The sequence below is a fragment of the Microcaecilia unicolor genome, chromosome 1 (genome assembly GCF_901765095.1).
Source record: "Microcaecilia unicolor chromosome 1, aMicUni1.1, whole genome shotgun sequence".
NCBI lineage: Eukaryota > Metazoa > Chordata > Amphibia > Gymnophiona > Siphonopidae > Microcaecilia > Microcaecilia unicolor.
The window spans coordinates 379,114,407-379,140,134 of NC_044031.1; the positions used below are offsets into that span (position 1 = coordinate 379,114,407).

At 44.6% G+C, this 25,728-nt stretch overlaps 1 protein-coding gene across 1 annotated transcript in view; it reads right to left on the reverse strand.

Annotated features, from left to right (window-relative positions):
- IL2RB (interleukin 2 receptor subunit beta) overlaps positions 1-25,728 on the reverse strand; it is a 126,425-nt gene that overhangs the window by 35,783 nt on the left and 64,914 nt on the right. The window contains exons 4-6 of the mRNA XM_030190070.1: positions 16,878-16,973; positions 11,625-11,739; positions 9,508-9,586 (exon numbers count right to left, since the gene is read on the reverse strand). Coding sequence (XP_030045930.1) covers positions 9,508-9,586; positions 11,625-11,739; positions 16,878-16,973 — 290 coding nt within the window. The remainder of the gene's footprint in view (positions 1-9,507; positions 9,587-11,624; positions 11,740-16,877; positions 16,974-25,728) is intronic.

The following is a 25,728-nucleotide window of genomic DNA, read 5'->3' on the forward strand; positions in this document are numbered from 1 at the left end:
ACCTTTCCCCATTCTTGCCTCATGCCAGCCAGCCAGCTCCTGCACTATGCAAGCCATGTTGAATGTGCTGATCTCAAGGACAATTCTTTTACATACACAGGGCGCCAGCAGCAGGAGGAGGAGGAACAGGAAGAGGAGGCAGGACTGCCTGCTCTGGTGGTGGAGAAGGAGGAGGACCCCCTGGCATGACATGCCTCCCCTCGAGGAGGAAGGTCCAACACGTCCAGCCCTCTCCCACCATCCCCAGCACCAGCCCCAGCACTGCGCCTCCTGCAGCAACTGGTGAATAGCCAAAACAGTTGCTGCAGGAGGTGTCAGCAATGAGGCTGGAGATGTCGGCAATGCGGCAGGCTAACGACGCCTTGCAGGGACGAGGATGTGGCCTCCTGTGGACTTTGGGGGGGAATCATACATAGTTCTATTTTTGTTAAATACACATTGGATATTTTTTCATATAACAGGGTGTGTGTCTCTACTTTGTGCACTACATATTATCAAATGCTGGGGTTGATGTGAGAGGAGTCGGCAAGCTGGGTTGCATAAGAGGTGAAGTGTGACAGAGAAATTTTGGTACATATGTGTGGCCATACAGAAGGCCACCTGTTCCTTCCAAACTGCATGGCTGTATGGTAAGGGGGGGGGGGGGGGAGGAGGCTGGGTGGACATTTCTGTTGAGGAACAGAAATGCCCATCCAGCCTCTCCTCCCTTACCATAGAGCCCTAAAGCACAGAGTTGTGTAAATAATAGGTATGTTGTCTAGCACGAGTGATCTGCCAAGTAGAAACTTGCAGATAACCATAGGTAGCGCATAGACAATGTTTGCTTTCTGGTCACCAGACATCCTTACCCACAACCAAACCACATTGGTGAGGGTGAGGAAGGAGCTACAAACAGCTGGGTCATCTTCTCACATTGAATGTATCAGCAATGGTATATAGTGCTGAGGAGAAAAGGGAAAACAATGGTAAAAGCATTAGATGGATGTTTACTTCATCACAATTGCAATATAATACATCAGGTACAGAAGGGCACAGGCTAGGGGAATTATATAGGCACCGGGCTGTAGCCACCTGCAGGTAATTTAGAATAGGAACTGTAACCAGAACCCCTCTCCCTCACCATGACTTAAGGGCTCAAGGCCTTGGTAGGCACGCACCTGTGACCACCTTGAAAATGGTTTGCAGGATAGAATTTAGAAACCATGTTGTTCCATAACTATGGAAGATTGTAGGACTGTGTTGAATAATGTGTAAAAAACATTCAGTGTATATATGCTTCCCCTCCCCCTCCCCACCTCCAGCAAGCTTGAGAATGGGTGGGCACTTCATAAAAGGGGACTGGGGTTCACCACATAAAGAAGGATGGAACCTACCGGGGAGCGGTACAGTAGCTCCAATGGCTGGAGCATAGCATCGAGTGTCTATGGCATGACCTGCAAGCACACAGTACAGCCCTGATGCACCAACAAGTGGCGTCTCCTTCCACCACTGCACAGCAACCACCGGCAAACCTGGTGAAAGTAGAGGTAAGATTTGAATGCAGAGAACATAGTGAGACTGGGGAGCCCTTGACCATGAGGGATGCACACATCCATTCTCAGGGCCTCTTCCTCTCCCCTAGAGGCAGGCACAACTGAGTGTGTCCAATAGAAAGACATCTGTACAATGAACTGGGTAGAAACAATCATCAGTATCATAGTCCAGTGTATTAGAGTCCACTGCTGTCTCTTGCAATCCTGTTGACCAGCTGCAGTGCAAGATGCAAGAAGTGTTTGTTTAGCACATACATAGCAGAAGGAGATGAGGTGGCTGAGAGGTATGAGCTTACCTTGAACTTGTGGTTCTAGAAATTGCCAAAAGGAACACCAAGCTGCTTCAACTAAGGAGAGAGAATGGGGGTCAGTGAGGGACCGCATCAAACATAGCAAGCAGCTCCTGGAGAGTAGAGGATGGAGAGTTGGTCAGATGCAGAAAATGCAGAGTATATGCTAAGCTGCCAGCTAACACCCAGCCAGAAATTTTTGAAAGGAAAGGTACACAGCCCACACACCAGTTATCTTTTAAGAATTGGCCAAAAGGTATCCCCCCCCCCCCCAAAAAAAAAGGTCTACAAAAGCATACAGTGGAAAAAACAAGGTTTACTATAACTGAAGGTAAAATGCTTAAAAATACCACCCTATGACCTAAAGAAAAACCTCAAAATGCAAGCACAGAGAAAGCCGTTTTAAAGAGGCGCCAACAAAGGGATTGCAAACTTCCAAACCGGAAAGAGCAGCTAGGGACGTTTATCATTTTCACCCATAATCAAATTAGGGCATCCAAAACACAGAGCAGCTAGGGACGTTCATAGTTCCCCACCCATAATCGAAATGGGGACGCCCAAATCGCAGAGAGCAGCTGGGGACGTTTAGGGATTTTATCAATAATTGAAATTAGGACGCCCATCTCAGGGACGCCCATCATGTTCTTACACGAGCGTCCTTGGGATAGTATTTAAGCGCCCTTCTCAGTATTTTCGATTCTTGCATTGCATTGGTACAATGGCACCAAAACAGTCACCCACCCGCCAAAGGTAATTTCACTGTGACCTCTACACTCCTTCCACAGTTCTATGTCTACCCCACCTGCCTGTGTGGCTCTCTGCACAGCAGTCTCTAAAATGCACTCGAACCTCCTCGCCATCTGTGATTACCTGCTAATGCCATTCTTCATCATCTGTTTCCTGGGGTCATTCACATGTGGGGCTTATGTATATGATATACTGCAAAACCAAAACATGGGGTTATTTTAAGCAACACACTTCCGCCCCTTTTGCTGTGCAGGTGATGACACAGTCAGACACAAAAGCTGTCTTAGTGAGCACCAGCCCCAGCATACTGAAGGTCAGATATAGCGCCAACCAAGGACACAGACAAAGGTAACAGGGCACTGACAACTCTCAACTTTCTCTCCCAACAACGATCTCGCCACTCTCCAGCTCCACAAATCGCTAATAGGTCTAAAGACGACTTCGCCTTAGCCTGGTCGCTTTTATTTCAGTCTAAGGACGCCCATGTTCCCGTCCATGCGAACCCATGTCGATAGCGTTATATGGGTGGAAGTGCCCATCTCATAACGCCCCCCATAACACGCCCCTAACACGCTCCCTGTGGGGACGATCATAGATGGGCGTCCTCGCGCTGAGGACATCCTTACGGCCCTGTTTCGATTATTGGATTGGTGTGACCTTCTTTCATGGGGACGCCCATGTGCTTTTTGTGTCGCTTTTTGGACGCCCTTCTTTTTTCGAAAATGAGCCTGACAAGCATGTTGAGATGTGCCTAGAAAGTTTGCGTGTAAATTCTAATTAAAGCCAATTAGTGCTGTTAATTGGTTGTTAGTACCAATTATCAGCACTGATTGGCTTGGTAATTAGTTGAGTGTGCACCATTTATAGAATTTGGGGGTACATTTAGGCACCCGCATTACGCTGGCAAGAGAGCTGATATAAGTGTTAGTGCCTAAGAGCGGCAGATAGCTGTGTAACAATATGTATTCTGTAAGTTACGCACATAAGTGGAAGTCCTGTCCATGTTCCACCCCTGTGAATTCCCCCTTGTAAATACATGCTATGTAAGATAAGCAGATATTTGAAGAACAGCATTTAGGCAGCATGCTGGCTTATAAAAATGGAATGGAAGAGTGGCCTAGTGTCAGAGTACTGACCTTGATATCCCGAGGTTACAGGTGCAAGTCATTAACCCTCATTTCCCTCAGCTACAAAGTTAGGGGTCCTTTTACTAAGTGTGCTGAAAAATGGCTTGCGGTAGTGTAGGCGCGTGCAGATCCATTTTTCAGCAATGCCTTGCCAAAATGCCTTTTTAAACATTTTTGCCAAAAATGGATGCACGGAAAAATCAAAATTAGCACGCATCCATTTGGGTCTGAGGCTTTACCACCAGCCATTAACCTAGCGGTAAGTCTCAAGTGGTAACCGGGTGGTAAATGACCTACACGCATCAATGCCACTTGCGCGTGTAGCAGATGCATGCCAGAAAATAAAAATTATCTTTTGGATGCATACCAAAAATGAAATTACCGCAAGAGCCATGTGGTAGCCAGGCGGTAACTCCATTTTGGCACACATTGCACATGTTGTAGACGCTTACATGGCTAGCTGCATAAGCACCTACCGTGCTCAATGCATGTCAATTCCGAGTTACTGCCCAGCTACCATGGCTCCAAGCGGTAATTTCATTTTTTAACACGTATCCTCTAATGCTTTGGAAAAATATTTTTATTTTCTGGCGTGTGGGTGGTAATCGGCATTTGAATACGCATTGACCATTACCATCCAGTTAACAAGTGAAACCTTACTGCTAAGTCAATGGCTGGCGGTAAGGTCTCAGACCCAAAATGTATGCGCGCCAATTTTCATTTTGCCGCACGTCCATTTTCGGCCAAGAAAAGGGCATTTTTTACAGGTGCCCTGAAAATTGATTCTGTGCATGACCAAAACACGTGCCTACACTACCGCAGGCCATTTTTCAGTGCACCTTAGTAAAAGGACCCCTTAGATTGCAAGTTCTCCATGGATAGGAAAATACCCAGTGCACCTGAATGTAACTCACCTTGAGCTACTACTGAAAAAAGGTGTGAGCAAAATCCAAACAAATAAATACGTTAGTATTCTAAATATTTAAGTGCTTAATGCATATGTAAATGTTAGTGCCTAGTTTACAGAATTCCTTGAATAAGGTATGGAAGCCCGCAGCTTTGTGGCTTCTGTTGAGGCATGAAATTCAGGATTTCCCTAATGATCTATCCGCATGCACTTCCTCCATTATAAGCAAATACATCTCATGAGTATTCATTGGGGAAAGCCTGAAAAACAGACTGGATTATAGCCCTCGAGAACCAAGTTTGCCCTCCTCTGCACTATATTAATCATTGAGAAAGATATTTGCCTTTATCTTTTTCTACAGCATCAAGAACTGGACACAATTCCACGGATTCTATATATGACACTCAAAGTTGTGCATGCAAATGTGGACATGCGCCCAATTTAATTGAGTAATGAGACAATTAGTATTAATAATTGGGTACTTTCAATTATTGCTGCTGATGGGCAACAATTTGGATTTGTGCACACACCTTGTTAGGCGCTATTCTATAAAGATGTGTGCACAAATTTTTTAGCGTGCAACTGAAAAGGGAGCATGGCCATGGGCTGATCAGGGGCACTCATTAAAGATGCATGCAGTATTATAGAATTCGGGGAAATCTGTGCCTAAGTTACATGCAAGGATTTACACCAGGTTTCAGGGCAACATTCTGCAACCTGGTACAATCAATGTTTCTAAGGCATGCCGACTACTGCAACGGAATTTATGTGGGATGCAAAGAAAGTCTTATAAAGAAGCTTCAGACCGCTCAAAACACAGCAGCCAGGCTTATATTTGGAAAATCGCGAATCGAAAGCGCCAAAGCCCTTCGGGAAAAGTTACACTGGCTCCCAATCAAAGAACGTATTACTTTTAAAATTTGCACCCTGGTCCACAAAATCATCTATGGTGATGCCCCAGGATATATATCTGATCTCATAGACCTACCATCCAGAAATTCAACCAGATCTTCACGAACATACTTAAATCTCTGCCACCCTAGTTGCAAAGGACTCAAGTACAAATCAACTTATGGATCCAGCTTCTCCTATATAAGCACCCAACTCTGGAATGCACTTCCAAAAGCCGTAAAAACTACGTACGACCACCTCAACTTCCGGAAATCACTAAAGACCTACCTGTTCAAAAAGGCATACCCCACTGACCTAACTTAAGTGCCTGAACCCAGCAACACAAATATACCTAAACTTGTAGTATTGAACATTATGAACACTTTCCAGCTTATAATCGAAAAAGAAAAACGCCTATATTCGACCCAAATCGGGAGATGGGCGTTTTTCTCGCAAAGGCGCCCAAATCAGTATAATCAAAAGCCGATTTGGGCGTTTCCAACTGCACTCCGTCGCGGAAATGAATAAAGTTGATGGGGGCGTGTCGGAGGCGTGGTGGAGGTGGGACTGAGGCGTGGTTATCAGCTGAGGAGAGATGGGCGTCTTTAGCTGATAATCGAAAAAAAAAAGGCGTTTGACCGCGATTTTGGGTCACTTTTTTTTGGACCCTTTTTTCTCGAACAAGTCACAAAAAATTGCCCCAACTGCCCAGATGACCACTGGAGGGAATCGGGGATGACCTCCCCGGACTCCCCCAGTGGTCACTAACCCCCCTCCCTCCCAAAAAAACCCCCCACTTTAAAAACTTTTTCCAGCTTGTATGCCAGCCTCAAATGCCGTACCCACCTCCATGACAGCAGAATTTGTTCGATCCTCTCACAGCCTTTCCCTGGGTCAGATGTGACTCTCGGGTGCAGTACAGGGTCACATCAGCATTGCATTGTGGTGGGTGTAGGGTATTGGGCTCCGTGATTTCATTAGCTTGTGTTACAGTCTCACGATGTTGGTAGTTGGTAGGCTCTTCTCCCATGGTGCTTTTCCCCCTGCCTACTGGGTCAGAGTGTGCCCTGTTGTGTTTCCTGTTGTAGTCCATGCGGTAGTGTCCATTTTTGTAAGCCAGTTTTAGTTCCCTTTCCTGTGTTAGCCACGTTAGACAACTTAGTTCTTACCTGAATGTGGCTGAAAGAGGGCATTGTACAGCATTCTGCCAGCTCTGACCTACTGCTAATCTCAGTACCAGGGAGACTCGTTGCCAGTGGGGCACAACCTCTGATCTGCAGTTAAATGTGAGTAAACGCAGTTATTCCAATAAAGGATGTTTTCGGAGATATTAGTCTTCAGGTGTCAACTGGTGTGCCAATGTTATACAGCAGCAACAAGTCCTAGAGGCCTGCGTGTATGCAGGTCCCTGGAGCACTTTTAGTGGGTACCGCAGTGCACTTCAGCCAGGTGGCCCCAGGCCCATCCCCCCCTCACCTGTAACACTTGTGCTGGTAAATGGGAGGCCTCCAAAACCCACTGTACCCACATGTAGGTGCCCCCTTCACCCCTAAGAGCTATGGTAATGTTGTACATTTGTGGGTAGTGGGTTTTGGGGGAGGGGGGGTTGGGGGGTTGGGAGCTCAGCACCCGTGGTAAGGGAGCTATGCATGTGGGAGCTTTTTCTGAAGTGCACCGCACTGAACTAGGGTGCCCAGTTGGTGTCCTGGCATATCAGGGGGGGGCCAGTGTACTACGAATCCTGGCTCCTCCTACGACCACATGGTTTCGGATTAGGACGTTTTGAGCTGGGCGTTTTTAGTTTCCATTATCGCTAAAAAAAACAAAACGCCCAGCTGAAAAACGTCCATTTTTTTCGAAAATACGGTTCGGGCCCGCCCCTTCACGGACCCGTTCTCGGAAATAAACGCCCATGGAGATAGGCGTTTGCGTTCGATTATGCCCCTTCACATGACTTCTCTCTTTATGATTCCCTAATGTGTCTGTACTTATTATCTCATTGACAGTATCATTACTCTGTATTTGTTTTCCACTGGAGGTGGCTATCACCTCACGGTGCTATGTAAGCCACATTGAGCCTGCAAATAGGTGGGAAAATGTGGGGTACAAATGTAATAAATAAATAAATCTGGCACTTAGTGTATAAGTATATACTTACCCACAAAAGTACTAGCAGGGTGCCTACATGCTATTCTGCAAGAGGCATACACATGGGCAGAGCATGGGGAGGCTCCAACTTATGCCCATAGCTTACAAAAACTGTAAGCTGAATGTGTTCCTGCTGCATTTAGGGTGTCTGTATTTACACCCGCTCTATGGTTGGTGTAACTGTGGGTGTGGTAAATGTTAGTTGTGCCGATACTGGGTTATGCTAGTATTCGATAACAGAACCTGGGCACCCTGGCATCCTCAGGATGCCTAAATGGGTGTTCCCCAGTAGAATTGCCTCTGATATTCCAGTTGAACGTTTCACCATTGATTTGTACATAGTCTTTTCACATTTTTAATTACTCCCCATCATATCTCATCTAAAAATTCCTCTAGCGTTCACTGATATTTGTCACACTATTTGCAGTCTCCTCTTTGTTTACCACAGTGCCTTACTCTCCCTTAGATTTATGCTCTGCAAACTTGTGACTTTGCACTTTTTGCATTTAACGTTAGTTGCCTAATTTTCAATGAATTCTCAGTCCTTTCCTTGAATCACACCTTATTTTTCCACTTATAGAATATGGCCTAGTGCTTATAGATCCCTAACTACTACTTTATAGTTCCTTTGATCACATAAGTGGTATCTGCCTTTAGGCACCACTCTATAGAATTGTCCCCGTAGATTTTACGTGACCTAATTTTACAAAAGCCATTTTACGTGTACTTGTGTATATTGCCATATACACGCTAAAATGCCTGTATACTATAAAATTACCCTTTCTATGAGGTGTCCATCCTGTTGATTGTCTTGGTATCATCTGCATAAAGTAAACATTTTGTTCAAGCCCTTCTGCAATATTACTTATGAAAATATTGAACCAAACTAGGCCTAGGACTGAAACCTGAGATCTGCACTGCCACCTCCCCTCCTTATTTATTTATTTGTTGCATTTGTATCCCACATTTCCCCACCTATTTGCAGGCTCAATGTGGCTTACAATTTTCCGTCATGGCTTAAGCCATTCCAGAGTACAGATACAATTGGTATTATATAGAAAACATGGATGACATAATAAACAATCAGGTAAAAGGAGAAAAAACATTCAATTGGTATTACATATAGAACGTGGATGACATAATAAAAGTGAACAATCCGGTATAGGGAGAAAATATTCCGAATATTAAGTAAGTGATGGTGCATTACAGTGAGTGTGATTTCAGTTGATCATGAACACCATTTGTTAACTACAGTACAGTCTCGATTATCCAACCTTTGCTGATCTGACCAACAGGCATATCCGTCAGATCCCGGTGATGTCACCGCGTCGTCGTTAACAAGCACACAACTTCTCTTTCCATTTTACAGTGTAGCACAGGGGGATGTTTCGTATCGCAGACAATTAGTTTCAAACCTGGGGTCTTACTTTTCCACAAAATCGAGAACTCTATGCCTTTGTTTATGCATTGTTTGAAAGGTTACCATTGTTTTCCGTATTATCTGACCTTTCACTTATCCGACAATGGGTCAGTCCTGTTCACATCATATAATCAAGACTTTACTGTATTACTCAACCAGTTTCTAATAAATGTGTGTATTCATTTGAAATGACCCGGATGTCTCAGTTTGGATCTCTACCTTCTATGCAAAATGGGACCTTAAATCAGTTTGCACACACTAAGGGCCCAATATACAGAGAGTCTTAACCGGGCAGAATTGGCTCCTACCTGGATAAGTCCTGCTGACTGGGTCATACAGACATACTAATTCAAACATGTGTGCTTAAAATTTAGGTGCATTGATGTTACTGAGTTAAACACTGAATTCTTGTGTTAACATAAAACTAAATAGCTTCCGTACAAACCTTTCTGTTTTTCCCTAGGATCAGTTCACAACTCCGGGGTATAGTTCCACTAGGCAAATCACAAGTTGCCCTCATTGCACTATAATGACAAAAAAAAAAAAAAAGATTGCCACTTGCACATAAAGTCAGATGAGTCCTTGAATAAATCCTATTGTTTCTTTAGTTGGAAGACACTCCCATCCCCTTTCTTTAAAAAAAAAAAAAAAATTCTTAGAGATCTTTTTATTAGAAGCTCAAGTCAACGTTACAAAGAAAAGTCAATATACATCAAATATAAGAAGCAAAATATACATTGAATAAAACAAATCACTTCTCAAACATAAAGGCCCAAATCATATTTCTCACTACAGTATGCACCGTTTTCTGGTGCATTTCAGTGGCATGCAAAAACAGGCATAAAGGGCAGATGAGCATGTTTCTCACATGAAAATGTTTAAGCCATATAATAATAATACCTCCCCCCCCCTCCTTTTAAGTCCAGTATTCACCAAAAGAAAAATGTTTTGAGAGTGGGTGTTCCGGGGGCGTGTCATGGACATAAGTTGGATGATGTTACGTGATGTACTTTTTTTTGCAATAAAGGATAACAGAACGATTTCGTTGTGCCGGAAAGAAAAACATCATGATTTAGACCTGCTTTAAAAGCGACTAGCTCAAGGCTAAACTTGTCTTTGGTCCCACTTGTGATTTTGCTGAGTTGGAGAGTGGAGAAGTGGATTTGTTGGTTTGTGAGAAAGAGTGGAGCATTGCTGAGCTGGGTGTGGCCCTGTTGTGGGGTGAGGGGCACCTTCCAGGGGCCAGGGCCAGTACCACCTCCTCCCAGGCCCTCTCAGCTGCAGGCTGGACTGAGGCTGGCTGCTTTGGAGCTGGATGGTCCAGTCTGGTTGGTTCAGAGCTGGCTAGTTTGGCTGTGCGTCAGCTGGAGGGTGAAAAGGTTTGCAATTGAGATCAACACATGATGGTGCAGCTGGCTTTCGGTAGGCAGGGACAGGGACAGCTGAGGGTTGCTGGTTATTACCTAGGGGACATCTCTGATCTGTGGCATCAATGAGATGAGGGTGCAGACATGCGCAGCCCCTCATTTCTGCATTGAAGGGTTAGTGGAGGGGCCCCATAATTACTTGTCATTGGAAATTCTGGACATTTTGATGCCACCTGTGTATTTTTATTCATTGTTAGGAAAATTTCAATAACATGTATTGCAACAACAAAGGGAACTCGCTGTAACCCTGCCTATGTATGCAGCTTGCACATGAGTGGTGCTGTGATTCTGGAGGGGGGGGGGGCACTGCTTCACACTCACCTTTCCAGACTGCCTCTAATGGATCTCCATGACCTCACGGAGACGTTGTGGGGTGGCAGATGGCGGTGGTAGAACCAGGAGCTATGTCTCTGGCACTGTAAAATTAGGCTACCTGTGAAGAGACATGACTGCCCACACTGAGGAATGTTCCTCCATGTGCAGGAGGTATATATGCATGTTTTGCAAGTGGAGGGAACATGTTGCCATTACCGTGGACATTTTTTCAACACGGGTACCAGTACTGCTGTTGCACGTTTTGCATAGTTTATTTTCTATTGGCGTAGACGTTTATCTTAAAACGTCTATGACGATTGCAATGTGTCCTCTTTCTAAACCTTTTTTTTTTTTGCGTGTATTTTCAAATATTGGAACACATTTATTTCTTATATTATGGACTTACATTTTTACATGTTTTTTTTTTTGCCATTTGGATGTCAAATCGAAAATGCCTCTCTTAAGATCTCTGCCTAAATTTTCCTGTCAACAACTTCCAACTGGAAGTACGTGCATGACAGTGTCAGTGTCATGGAAGATAACCTGCCCACAGAGAGACTTCTGGAACATAAATTAATGTATAGCCCGAGCAAAGTCTCAAGTGCCTCCATGAGACACATCAAGCCATCTGCCCAGAATGCCTGGAAAAGAACAATACCTGAACTAGGTTTCACAGTCCTAACAAAACAGACATTTGAGTGCTGCTCTGTCAATTTGGTTCTTATTGGGATAGGCAGGGGTATATTTATGCATCAGCAAACTCTTTACTTCTCATAGATTACTAACAAACATGAAGCTTAGAAAGAAGAGGATTACTAACTCATTATCCACAGTGCCTGTGATACTGCAGTGTGCATCCACATAACTATGGTCTGGTGTCCAGGTGCATGTTACAGTGGCAACTGAGTCATATGTGCAGTCCAGTTCTGGGACATCTGTGGAAGAGAAAACTATTCATGTCAAAAAGCTATTTAGTCAAGAACAGATGCAAAAAAGCATGATGAGCCTTCAATGATAGATTGGCATCTAAAGTTTATTGAAGGACTCGACATGGGCCATGTTTCAGCAGAACGCCTGCATTAGGGGTCTATTAAAAACATTAAAATTAGAAACAAATATAATACATAATAATAAAAAATTACAAAATTTTAATAATAAATATTTAAAACAATTAGAAAATTAAAAACTAATAAGAAAGTATTAGTCACAAACAAGGAAATAAAATCAACTTTAAAACACAAATTTAAATCATGTCAGAATAACTTCTTACAAAGATAGTGTCAATAATAGAAATATTAAGGATTTTGTCCTTAGTATTTGACATATATCACCAACACGTAGCGAATGGAGCTAAAAATACATACAGAAGTTGGACAGCGAGGTGGCAAAGGAGATATTTACAACTAAAATGCAACACATAAATCATAAAAATACAAAAAAAATGAGTATAAAAATTGATCATACCAAAAAGAAATCAAACAGGTCATGAGAGGAGGTTAAAAGAAGGGGAGGGGGGGAAGATGAAAGTTGCCTAACTTTAGGATTTTATCAAAAAGTGAAATTAAGAAACTAATTGGTTGTACATTGGTATTATTCATGTTTTGTTCAATTAAATTTGTTTTAGTATTATTTGTGGCTCATATGAAATCACCTTATCAACAAAGCACAATTCACGTTTACAATTTGCATTGGCATTAGCCTCACAATATTTGCACTTGCTTAAATCTTGAAAATGTTGCACCATTTATTTCCATGTTGATATCTCACTAACTAATAACACTAGACATTTATTAGAAGTTTCTTGTCATTATGTATTTTTCAGGAGCTTCCTGTCTTCATTTACTTGCATTTTTAACTAGAGCTATATCACTTATCTCCTTCACTTTTCCCTTTATCTGGTATTCAGCACTAAAATATTCATTGGACACAAACGTTTTTGTTTCTCTTTTTTCTCTTCTCTTGTCTGGTGGAACTCTCACAGTCCTATATTCTATTTATTATTATACAGCTTACTGATTTGCTTGGCAGAACTCACCATCAAGTTATTGCTCTATATATAAAAGGCAACCCCAACGTTCTGAAGCCTCCAAGGAAGTTGAGGCGCCCGAGATATCCGGTGTGCCCTGGAGTGTCTGCACCGCCCTCGCGTCAAAACGTCATGACGTCGAGGGCGGAGCTATGAAACTCGAGGGCCGAAACGGAAACGCCACAGGCACGGCCACGGAGGCGCAGCAAAACAAAAAAAAAACCCTCCCCACACACAGCGACGCAAACCCCGACCAAGGCAAGTAGCTCAGAGGGACGGAGGGAGGGGGCCCCTTGCTAGCGCCCGTTTCATTGCACTCAGAAATGGCCATTTTTTCCTAGTAGGATATAATGCATCTGGGAAGGTCTATTATACTTTAGGTATTCACCCATCATATTGATGGAATTCACTACATAGTAAGTAACAACAGATAAACTACTATAATTAAACCTATATATGACCAATTAGTTTAATTTCAATAAAATCCTAAAGTTAGACAGCTTTCACCTCCCCCCTTCTTTTCATCTCCCCTTACAACTGGTTTGATTCCTTTTTGGTATGATCAATTTTTTATACTCTATTCTAGTTAAATTTGTATGATTTATGTTTTGCATTTATTATTATTTTTTTGTAAATATTTCCTTTGCCACCTTTATGTCCAAGTTTAACCCTACCCTCTGTTTTCTGTCCAATAGGCTTGGCACCTGGAATCAGCTTGATGACACAATCATAGGGACAATGGGGTGGGAGAGTTTCTCTTACAGATGACATCTTTAAAGGATTGATACATAGATGGGAGTTGAAGATCAGCCTGGGCCAACTGAAGTGAAGGTCGCTTCAAGGACATCACAGTATCGAGACAGGATACTGGACATGTAAGGCCCCAGGCTACCAACTGTCCCTGTTCCTAATCAATCCAAAGATTATGCTGTCACAACCAGGGAAGTCCCAGAATGAGAGGGTTTACTGCATACCAAAGAATGTAGAAGGAGATGGTCTCCTGCTACAGGACCCCAACCCTAATAGCAATAGGAACTGTCCTGGCACGAAGAACTCCCTGGATGTGATTAAAAACTGAAGACATAGAAATAGGGTGTGTCAACTTTTGTGTGTGGATTGGGTGGCAATGTACCAAAGCTTCATCAATGAAGTTGCCACCTGCTCCTGAGTCAATTAATGCCTCGATACAGGTCTCTGGTTTGACTGCCAGGTGAACCAGTACTAGAACTTGCATCTGGAAGCCGACAGAGCAACCCCATGGTGTATCCTGGGACCCAACTCCTCCGGATCTGCTGGCAGAATGGCGTAGGACTGTCTCCATTGCCCTCGCTGGACCACCAGAGATTGTGAGTAGGCCAAAGGGGTCCTTCTGGGGCTCAAGGGGAGGGCTGGAAAGGGGGTTAGATGCTGCTTCGGGGGATGGGAGGAGGATTGGAGTTGCATCAGGGGGTAGGAAGGGATTAGGGGCTGTTTTGAGGGGGTGGGAGGAGGATCAGAACTGCATTGTAATGTGAGAGGGGGATTGGAACTGCATCGGAGGGTGGAATGAGTAATCAGAAGGGGATTAGAGCTGCTATAGGATGCATGTAAGAAATGTATTCAGGTCACAGCTGATATTCATCCAAGACATGTATAAAAGTGTTTTATGTAGGTTCCCGTTGAATATCGGCCAGGATCCGTATAATCTCCAGCAGCTAGCACCTAAAGATTAGCTCCAAATAGTCAATGCCAGTGTTTAGACATGGCCCAGCATGGAATATCAGTGGCTTATTCTGCCCACCATGATCACTGTTTAGAAAAACATTGACCACCACGGGCTGTATATTGACCGGAATATGTACACCCTGTTACACCCTGAGTGAGGGCTGAGGATGGGCCTGTGAAATAACACAGCCGGACTAGGGATATAAATGAAAACAGGTGTTTATTTAATTGAATCCTGAGGCCTGTTATGTCACAGAACCAGGAACAAAAAATAGAATGCCTCCGTAGTTCAATGAGCAGACCTCAGGCTGGCAAGCCTGAACACAGACTGTGGCTGGTAGAGTAGGGTAGCTGGTAGGGTGGCCCTGCCCCTGAACACAGACTGTGGATGGTAGGGTGGTCCTGACCCAAACACAGCCTTAAGTCTTTCTCAGTTCTTCTCTGAGTACTAGGGTCTGGCTCCAGCCAGACCTCAGAGCAAGGCTTGTCAGTCTCAAACATGAAGCAAAAGCAGCTTACCTCAGACAGGTCACAATTCATAACCATAGGTGGTGGTAGCGTATAATGAGGCTTTAATTCCTTATCCTCAGTCAAGCAGTGTTGCCAGATGTAATAAAATTTTCCAGCCCAAAACCACGCCCCCCGCCCCTGACGTCAATAACCCCGCTCCCTACGTCAACACCCCTCCCCCTATGTCAACAGCCCCGCCCCCTATGCCAACAGCCCCACCCCCTACATCAACACCCCCCGCCCACTACGTCACTAACCCCCCTCCCCAATGTCACTAATCATGCCTCCCGCGGGGTGAAAACCTGCAGCTGGCGGTGAAAAAAACCCCGCCCAGCTCAAAAAAAAATGAAGCCCACAAAACCGCAACCCACGGCGGGCAGAAATTTCCCGCAGTGGGTCGCAGAAAACCGCCCTATTGGGCGGGAAAACTGCCTACCTGGCAACCTTGCAGTCAAGCCCTGTTTTATATATTTCCCTCCCGGCTGGGACTAGTGCTGTTAAGGTGGCTCAGGCTGTCTAAGGGACTGTTCTTAAGGGTGAGGGGTGGAGTTCTATAAACTCCCTCACAGGCCCCATTTCAGAAAAATATACATAGAGATGCCAACCAGGAACAAAGACCCAAATGGCAAAATTTTACATTTTGAACTTAAAAAAAAGTTCCCAGGAGATTAAATAAAATTATACCCTCTATCACTTGTTTCAATGCTTAGCTGATATGAGCACTTGATAAAAGGTATGTATGCCTCAGAATTGGAAACATATGCATTTTGGCTGCCCAAACCATGCCCAAAACACACTCCTTTGAAATTTCTGTCTCCCTGCCATCTTCACGTGCAAATAACAGGTTTCCAAAATCACCATTTATACATGTAGTAGCCAACCTATGTGTGCAAATGCTGCTATTTCCACATGAAGACTCATGGTTTAAAACACAACTTTTAGGACTTCTCACATAGTCATCCTCTTTTTCTAGGAAATGCATGGCCTCCCGTGCATTTTTATAAACATAAGATGTGAATATTTTGTATTTGTTAAGGTGACATGAAATTTTTTTTCTTCCCAATTTGAGTAATTCAAGTCCAAAGTAAGTGCCAGATGAGAAGAATACCCAATCCATGTGTCCCAAATAAGAATGACCACAAATCTATAATGAAAAATAAAGCCCCTATGTTCCAGGCTAGGATATCTCACTCCGAGATTTGGAGCGCCATGTTGCAGTGGAAAGTATGCCCACATATTATGGATTACAAGCAGACCCCAGTATTTCATATTAACCTCCATCCCAGTGGCGTAAACAGACATCATTTTGGGTGTGCCCATAGTTAAATGGGAGGGTCTTCCAAAACTCCCCCCCCCCCTTTGTCCTGCATCTCTCTCCCTCTAATCTGACCCTGGATCCAGCATTAGCCCCCTGCCCATGGCCAAGCAGTCTACCTCAGCATCGTCGCCAGTGCAGTAGTGCCACACCTTCATTGCCTGCACTGGCCTTTCAGACTTCCCTCTGCCACATCCAGGAACAGGAAGTGACATCAGTGAGGGTGAGACATGGCAGAGGGAAGCCTGCAGGGCCATCACTGGCAGCAGAGGTGTGTCACTGCTGTGCTGGTGAAGATGCTATGGTAAACCAGAGAGGGAGGGGGAGCTGCCGGGCCACAGGAGGGGAATGCTGGATCGGGGGGTGGGAGAGAACGAGGTGGCTGCCACTGAACATTTTTAGTGGGCCATTCATGGTGGTCCTCGGCCAAGAATGGGTGGGTCTGTGCCCACCCACGCCAACCCATAGCTACACCACTGCTCCATCCTACTGAGACTCAGATTCCAGGCTCACTTTACCTTGTGACTTTCCTGCAATAAACAGCAGCAGTAACATGAGCCAAAGATGGGGAGGGTGGTGTTGCTCAGTGATCTTCATCCTGCAGCAGCAAGGGGCTGAAAGGAGAGATACAAGACGTATGAGATTGGAAGTCTAATTTCATCAGACAGCAGAAACCATACAGTCAAGCCATGCCACTCAGCTATAGATGAAGTGTGATTTTGTACAGGGTGCTTACTGATTCATCCTGGGATTGTGCAGATGATGCAGACACACCAGTTTTTCCAGATGGTAAATATTTTTCCAGCCCAAAAGTCACCCATATATAGCCCAATATTAATATAAATATTAACAAGGTCAATATAAATATTAATAAGGTAATCAGAATCAGCAACAGCATAAATAGCACAATCATCATCATAATTATAATTAGCACAAATTCATAATCCATCTATCCACCGACAAAACAAAAGGAGCAAGTTCTCACCACAACCCATCTATCTCTTTTGATCTAGGCACAGAAAAAAAAAAGATTTTACTTCTCCCAGGTTTCAACCTAAATCATGTTTTATGTGGGATATAAATGCTGTAAATAAGTAAATAAATACATAGAAACTCTGAATGTTGAGCACCTGATTCTCATAATATGATGTTTGTTTTAGTAACCCTAAATTACCAGGAGAAAAAAAAATCTCTGCAGGAATATAACACTTGCTAGTGAGTCCCTATAACCATCTACTGAAAAATGACACACATTACGATTTATAACAAATTGCTACTCCACCTATAAAAAGTTATACTTTCTCTGTGTAGATCTATATGCTGCACAAGCAGTGAGATTAAATAAAAATGCTAGTGCCAACAATAAAGCACGACAATGTGGTTGTAGCAGCTCATAGCTCCGCTCCGGCTCCCTCCCCCTCTTCCATCCCAAACTCACACACTTTCTTCTGCCTCTTCCGGCTCCGTCCCCCTCTCTGGTGGCAGCCACGGGTACCCCTCTCCTGATGATCTGCTTTGACTCTGAAAGCAGCAGATCAGGACTCAGGAGGGGACCCGCCATCAGAGTTGTCTGTCTTCTGTCCTGCCAGTGCCTCTTGCTTCCTCCAGCCGGCCACAGGCGGCCAGGACAAGGGGCACAGGGCCGTAGGCCACACGGAATGGTGGAAGAGCTGTGGTCGGGGGGGGGGGGGACACAGGGAGACCTGACCAGTGACCACCACACCACAACTGGAGAAAACAGGCGCATACAGAGTGCACTGGTGCACCATGAGGACATCCAGTATCCAGGCAGCATCACTCCGCAGAATGAGATCCCATCTCCCTTACCCTCTTATTGGTCCAATTAGGACCAATATGAGCCAGGGAAGCTCAGGGCAGGTCGCAGGAGGAGTCAGGGATGACGACAAGCACGAACAGTGCAGAGGAGCATAGAGAGCGGCGGCGGTGCACCCTCAAACCGTAGCAGCAACAAAAAAACAGCGCCCAACCAGCAGCCACACAGCTAGCATACAAATGCCGCAGGCAGTTGCTGGAAACCGCCCAATTTGGCTGTATTCCTGCCAACATGGCAACGCTGAGCCACACAGGGAACAATGGAGATAGAGATGTAAAAATCACTCCCTGTCCATTGTCTCCCCTGAGTTTGCCATGGTACATTGGGTGGGGGCGGGAGTGCTAGGGGGTGTGCTTCACAGGCTGTAATTTCGGTTCAGGAGACAAGGGGTCTAGGTAGGATGTGGATTGTCCTTGACAGAATGCACAGTTCTGTCAGTATTTTAAAAAAGACTCCCTAAATGCAAAGTCTTTGGTAAAATATGTGTAAGGAAAGCAGGAAATGCACATGTGCATTGTAGCACGTCCAGCAGGGATAAGTATTTTCAGAAGGAACACATTCAAAAAAGAAGAGCATCACTCATGGTTATGAAAGGGTTAATTAATTGATTTTATCAAAAAGGGCATCCATGGGGAGCCAAGTAAGGAGCCAAGCAATAAGTCATTTGTAAGTATGAAGGTGGTTTGAAACACCAAAGAGCTAAGCAGTGGCATAGCAAGGGCGGGGCGGTAGGGGCGGTCACACTGCTAGGGGGGTGCAGAGAGCAGCCGCGCGCCTGTCGACTCCGCTGGCTCCCTCTGCCCCGGAACAGGTTACTTCCTGTTCCGGGTCAGAGGGAGCCAACGGACCCGACAGCTGCTCGGCTGCTCCCAGCAGCTAGGAATGCACCCGGGGGGGGGGGGGGGGGGGGGGCACAGTTGCCCCTCAATCACTGGTGCAAAGCCCAGGTCCAAAGCTGACACTCGGGTGTAAAGGCCAATGTTCAGATTTTTTTTACAGTATGCTGCATTTCCATTGTAAAATCAGAAATACATATTCTGCCAATACTGCCCAAAGTATGCACACAACATGACCCTTCCAAATTGTGAGCAATTTTGTATCTTGTTGCCAAGATGGAGATGTCAGAATGGAGCATGCTTAATGCCAATTCTATAATGGGTACAGGGCACACCTAAGCTGTTATGAAATACTTGCACAAAGTCATGTTGGCACATTGAAATTTAGGTGTGCCAACTTACAGCAGATCAATAGCTGGTGTAACTTGGCATTCCTAACTGCACCATGCCATGCATGCAACTAATAGTATCTTTAAGTTGCATGTATTGTTTGGTGACATGCCCATCGCCTGCCCATGCTCTGCTCACATATAATCTCTCTTCATATGTACATGCTAAGTGACTTTCGCATGTACATTATAGAATAGCACTGAGCAATTACGCATGTAATTGCAATTATTGGTGCCTCTGATGCACATAATTACTATTATTGGATATCATAGGGTGACTTCTGTACATGGCACCAAAAAAATCAGTGCCAAAAAAGCACTATTCTGTAAACCATGCTTAAAGTTAGGCGAGGTTTATAGACTAGTGCTTACATCCTGGAATCAGGCCTAATTTTAGGCTCAGCCATTTGCACCAATTGAAACGTGGTGCAAATCATTGGGCCAAAGTTAGGCCCGTATCCACCTTATTCTATAACTACATGTATAAATTTTAGGAACGCCCCCATTCCACTCTTGTTCCACCCACAACCCTCACATTTCTGCGCCACACTTTTTGAGTTCATGCATAAAATTTAGGCGCAGATCCTGCACCTAAATGTATGCACGTATATTACAATTAAATCTAGTTTGTGCCAATAATTGCTTGTTTTCAATCCAATTATCAATCAGTGCTAATTAGCTCATTATTTACTTAAATTATGCACACAAATTGGGCATACGCCCAAATTTGAGCACACAATTTCTAATGACTTTATAGAATTCAGGAGTACATGTGCTCACTTGGCACCTAACATTAGGTGCCCAGTTATAGAATTAACTTTTAAGGGGGCAATTTCATAAAGGTTGCCCAACTTTGGGTACCAAAATGAAGGGCACTGAGCGCAAATTCTGTACCTTCAGTCATGTATGATTCCTGAGGGGGAGCAGGAGGAGCAGGGGTAATCCGGTGCTGCTACTGCTGCTGTTTCCTCTGTCCCTCCTCTCCACCTGTGACGAGTTGTGAGTTTACAAAGCTGGCACAGATAGGGAGGTGCAATGGCAGTGGCACACAAAGAGAATGGAGACTGTAATGGCAGCAAAAGCTCTCTGGTGACTATTCCTGTGCAGTACCAGCACGTTAAAAATCCTACAGCTTTAATCATAAACTTTGGCATGCTTTTCCTGATCTCCATGGATGTTGGAACTGCGGCCTGGCTCTAGAAGGGACGACCATCAAGCAAACAATGTGACTAGAAAAACAAATTTTAAATAAATACTCAGCCTACTTAAAGAATGCTGAGGGAAGATGCCATGAGTGAGAGAATGCTTGGGTGAGGGGATGGGGGGGGGGGGGGGGCGGCAGTGGAGGGGGAGGAGCAAAAAGCGCCAAATGCTGGGAAAGGAGGTGATGAGTGAGTGAATACTCTAATACTTGGAGGTGAGGCAGGGTGAATGCTTAGGGGTAGGTGAGGGAGAGGTGAATTGCAATCCAATAACCTCACTAAAGGCCAGCAATATAAATTTGGGTTGTGTGGTACTTATCTTTAAGCATTTCAGCTTAGGCGGTCAAGGGCTGAATATTGCACATTACTACGCAAGCTTTAACGGCCAACCTAAAGCCAGATATTAAATGCCGGTGCACAGACACAGCCTCTAATTGAATATCAAGGAATACAGCCGGCGGAAGACATAAAAACGTTGAGTGCCGCCACCTGAATATCAGCTGGTATATGGCCAAAATTTATCCATTTAAAGTAGAATGGTATTGGGCTGGTCCATGGATGGGGCCAGAAATTATAAAGATAACAGCGAAATTCAGCCATTCTTCATATAACTTACACATTTGAGTCTGAACACAGAAAAAGCAGGGATAACTTTATTTGAATAAGTTAGTCATATACAGTTATGCTTACATTTTAAGCATTCAGACTTGAACATATACAGGCTTATGTTCGAAGAGGACGCACATCTTCCGACACAAATCAGGAGATGGGCGTCCTTCTCTCAGGGTCACCCAAATTGGCATAATCGAAAGCCAATTTTGGGCATTCTCAACTGCTTCCCGTCGCGGGAACGACCAAAGTTCACGGGGGCGTGTCGGCACCGTAATGAAGGCGGGACAGGGGCGTGATTAAGAGATGGGCGTCCTCGGCCGATAATGGAAAAAAGAAGGGTGTCCCTGACGAGCACTTGACTGACTTTACATGGTCCATTTTTTTCTTGCAATCAAGCCTCGAAAAGATGCCCGAAGTGACCAAATGACCACTGGAGGGAATCGGGGATCACTTCCCCTTACTCCCCCAGTGGTCACCAACCCCCTCCCACCCTAAAAAAAAAGCTTAAAATTTTTTTTTTTGCCAGCCTCTATGCCAGCCTCAAATGTCATACCTAGCTACATAAAGACTATACTTTCAGGGATCATTTCTATAGTTTATAACAGCAGTGTGCAGGTCCCTGGAGCAGTTTTAGTGGGTGCAGTGCACTTCAGGCAGGCAGACCCAGACCCATCCTCCCCTACTTGTTACACTTGTGATGGTAAATGGGAGCCCTTCAAAACCCACCACAAACCTACTGTACCCACATATAGGTGCCCCCTTCACCCCTTAGGGCTATGGAAGTGGTGTACAGTTGTGGGGAGTGGGTTTTGGGGGGGTTGGGAGGCTCAGCACCCAAGGTAAGGGAGATATGCACTTGGGAGCAATTTCTGAAGTCCACTGCAGTGCCCCCTAGGGTGCCCGGTTATTGTCCTGGCATGTGAGGGGGATCAGTGCACTACGAATTCTGGCTCCTCCCACGACCAAAGGGCTTGGATTTGGTCGTTTTTGAGATGGGCGTCCTCGGTTTCCATTATGGCCGAAAACCGGGGATGACCATCTCTAAGGTCGACCATCTCAACATTTAGGTCGACCATCTCTAAGGTTGACCTAAATGTTGAGATTTGGGCGTCCCCGACCGTATTATCGAAACGAAAGATGGACGCCCAGATTGTTTCGATAATACGGGTTTCCCCACACCTTCACAGAGCCGTCCTGCGAGGACGATCCCAGGAAAACTTGGGCGCGCTCCGTTCGAATATGCCCCTCATAGTGATCTTTTTACTAAAGCTTAGCGCACTAAATGCTAAGAAATCCATAGGTATGAAATGAGCTTCTTAGTATTTAGCGCAGGCTAAGCTTTAGTAAAAAGGCCCCATAGCTCTGTTGAAAAAAACTCATAAAGGTATATGAATAAATTATCCCTATAGTTTTATGTGGTCACTGAATGGTTTTTAGTATGGCTAAGCAAACAATTAGACCAGGGGCTAAGACCTACATGTGACATACGTGAATTTCAGTAATAAATGCTGAGGGAAGGAAAACTCCATTGCAGTATTTTACCTGCTGTAAATTGCATTCAAACCTGGGAAAAAGTAAACTTGAGGTTAAATAGGTAATTCATTGAGGCTGATATTCAGAGCATTTTAAGTAGGTTGGAGAGGCTCTGGCCCACTTAAATTGCCTGTCCCCACCTAACCGCCAATATTCAGTGGCACTAAACCAGTCAGTGCCGCTGAATATTGCCTCTGACCGGCCCCCAAAAAAGTAGGCCAGTCAGGGACAGGCCAAAGGGCATGTTGAGGAGGAGCCAGGGCATATGCGGGTACCGTCGATATTCAGCTGGGGCCCACATAAGCTTAAGCAGGTGAATTTAGACCGCAAAAGTTTTTTAAACTCATTTTAAAAAATTTAAATCCCCCTGAGCCTCTGATGCGTTGCATCCCTTCCTCTTCCCCTCCCAACTTGTATCCACAAGCCACTCCACCCCCACTAATGGCATCACACACACCCAATCCCCCCACCTCCGAGTCCATGCAGGGCCCCCTCAGACCTACTGTACCTTAATCCCTGGTGATCCAGTGGAGGTCATTGGCGAGAGGTCACGGCAGCCATTTTGCAAAGGTGCAACAAGGGGCAAGAGCGAGGGGGCTCTGCTCCTGCCCCAACTACTACCACTGAACCACCGGGGATTAAGGTAGGCCCAAGGGGGTCCTGCATGGATACGGGGGGGGGGAGGAGTGGAGCCATTTGCAGGGGGGGGGGCAGTGGCTTGTAGATGTGGGTTGGGAGGGGAGAAGCAGGGATGCGACATGTCGGGGACTCGAGGGGCATTTAAATTTTTTTAAAATGTAAAAAACTTATGTGGCCCTGGCCCAATATTCATCCAGGGACGCATAACTCTTATGCAGGCTCGGCTGAACATCGTCTGGGCCCGCATAAGCTGCAGTAGCCTGCCTGCCTCAAATTGGCCCCCAATATTCAGTGTCGGTGCCCAGACATAGTCCGGCACTGAATATTGGGGAATAATTTAGCCAGTGATGATCAGCATTAAAAAAAATGCAGACCACTGCCAGCTGAATATTGGGGGTGGGGTGTCTTCTTTAAAAAATTACTCTGCTTATTTAGTAAACTCAATTTCGACAATAGTGTAGCCTTTAAAGTCTCTGTTAGGGTTTATGTTAATATTTATTTATAGCCTGCCTGTATCCAAGGCAGGTAACCAACCAACGTACATTATCTAAGAGTTTCATACAAATAGTGTTTGTGGCCCTGATATTCAGATCGTGGCAAATAGCCGGACAGTCTCCCGCGGTTGGCGCTAAATGCAGATATTCAATACCAGTCCGTTTCCGGTGACCAGCATTAAATATTCAGTTTAACTTTGGCCAGTCCAATTTTAACCGGCCACAATGATATTCATCACTGACCGCTTAAAGTGAGACCAGCCAAAGTTATTCTAGCTACCAAATATGGCTGCAAAACTTGGCCTGTTGGATTTTAAAATGCGATATAACCGTCTATCCTTAAGCTGCCATCCGGCGATATTCTGTGACGGAGCCAGTTATCCAATGCTGAATATCGCCAGATAGCCACTTAAGTGCCGTTTTAGCTGCCTTTTCGTTTTAAATATCGGGCGGTTAGAGTCTAGTTTAGTACTTCAGGTTGCATTTTAGAGCTTAGTATACCATCAGTTTAAAGCACAGATACCAGTTAAGGGAAGCCGCTGTTTAGTATTTAATTCCCTTCCCCATACCCATTCCAAGGCTGAACTTTGATTTATAGGTTCTTCAGCCAATTAGGGGGAGAATATTGTACAGTGAGGTAGACTTTTGTTTTTTGGGGCTTTTTTGCAATAAATGCTATTGTAAGCCCTGCCCCTGAGAGCCAACCACACCGTACCTTTACCTTTGTGCTTGTAGTCAGAAGCCAATACCTCAGGCGTGATTTCTCAGAGAAAACACTCACAGAAAAAGGGGTAATGGAAAGGAAGGGAATAGGTAAGATAAATAAAATAAGCATGTGGAAGGAATGAGGTAAGTTTTCACTTTTCTTAATTCCATCAAACACTTAAATGAAGCACGAAAATTCAGAATTATAATTAAATAGTTTTTTAAAAGTCTTTATTTCTAGTTCCTAAACTGGCCAGTGTACAGACTAATCAATACAGTGGGAGCAAAATCAGATAACTGTTTTATATTTTTAACTTTCCTTCAAATAAAGCCTAAAATTGGCAACAATGTATTCAATTAAATTACTTAAATGCCTCAACTCTGCAATGCATCAATACCTTACATCGCATTGGATATTATATATTCCTTTATTTCCGTGTCCCTTTTTGTACCTGTTTACTCTAACCTTACCTAACCCTTATTTTAAATTGTATTTGTTTAACATCTACCGGACTTGGCGATCGCCTTTACGGTATTATGTAAGCCACATTGAGCCTGCTAATGGGTGGGAAAATGTGGGATATAAATGTTACAAATAAATAAATAAATAAATAAATAAATAAAAGGACTGATACTTTCAGGCATATTTTCGAAAGAGAAGGACACCCATCTTTCGATACAAATCGGAAGATGGGCGTCCTTCTCACAGGGTCGCCCAAATCGGCATAATCGAAAGCCGATTTTGGACATCCTCAACTGCTTTCCGTCGTGGGGATGACCAAAGTTCACGGGGGCGTGTCGGAGGCGTAGCGAAGGCGGGACTTGGGCGTACCTAATACATGGGAGTCCTCGACCCATAATCGAAAGAAATAAGGACGTCCCTGATGAGCACTTGGACGACTTTACCTGGTCCTGTTTTTCTTACGACTAAGACACAAAAAGGTATCCAAACTGACCAGATGACCACCGGAGAGAATCAGGGATGACCTCCCCTTACTCCCCCAGTGGTCACCAACCCCCTCCCACCGTCAAAAATATCTTTAAAAATATTTTGTACCAGCCTCTATGCCAGCCTCAAATGTCATACCCAGCTCCATCACAGCAGTATGCAGGTCCCTGGAGCAG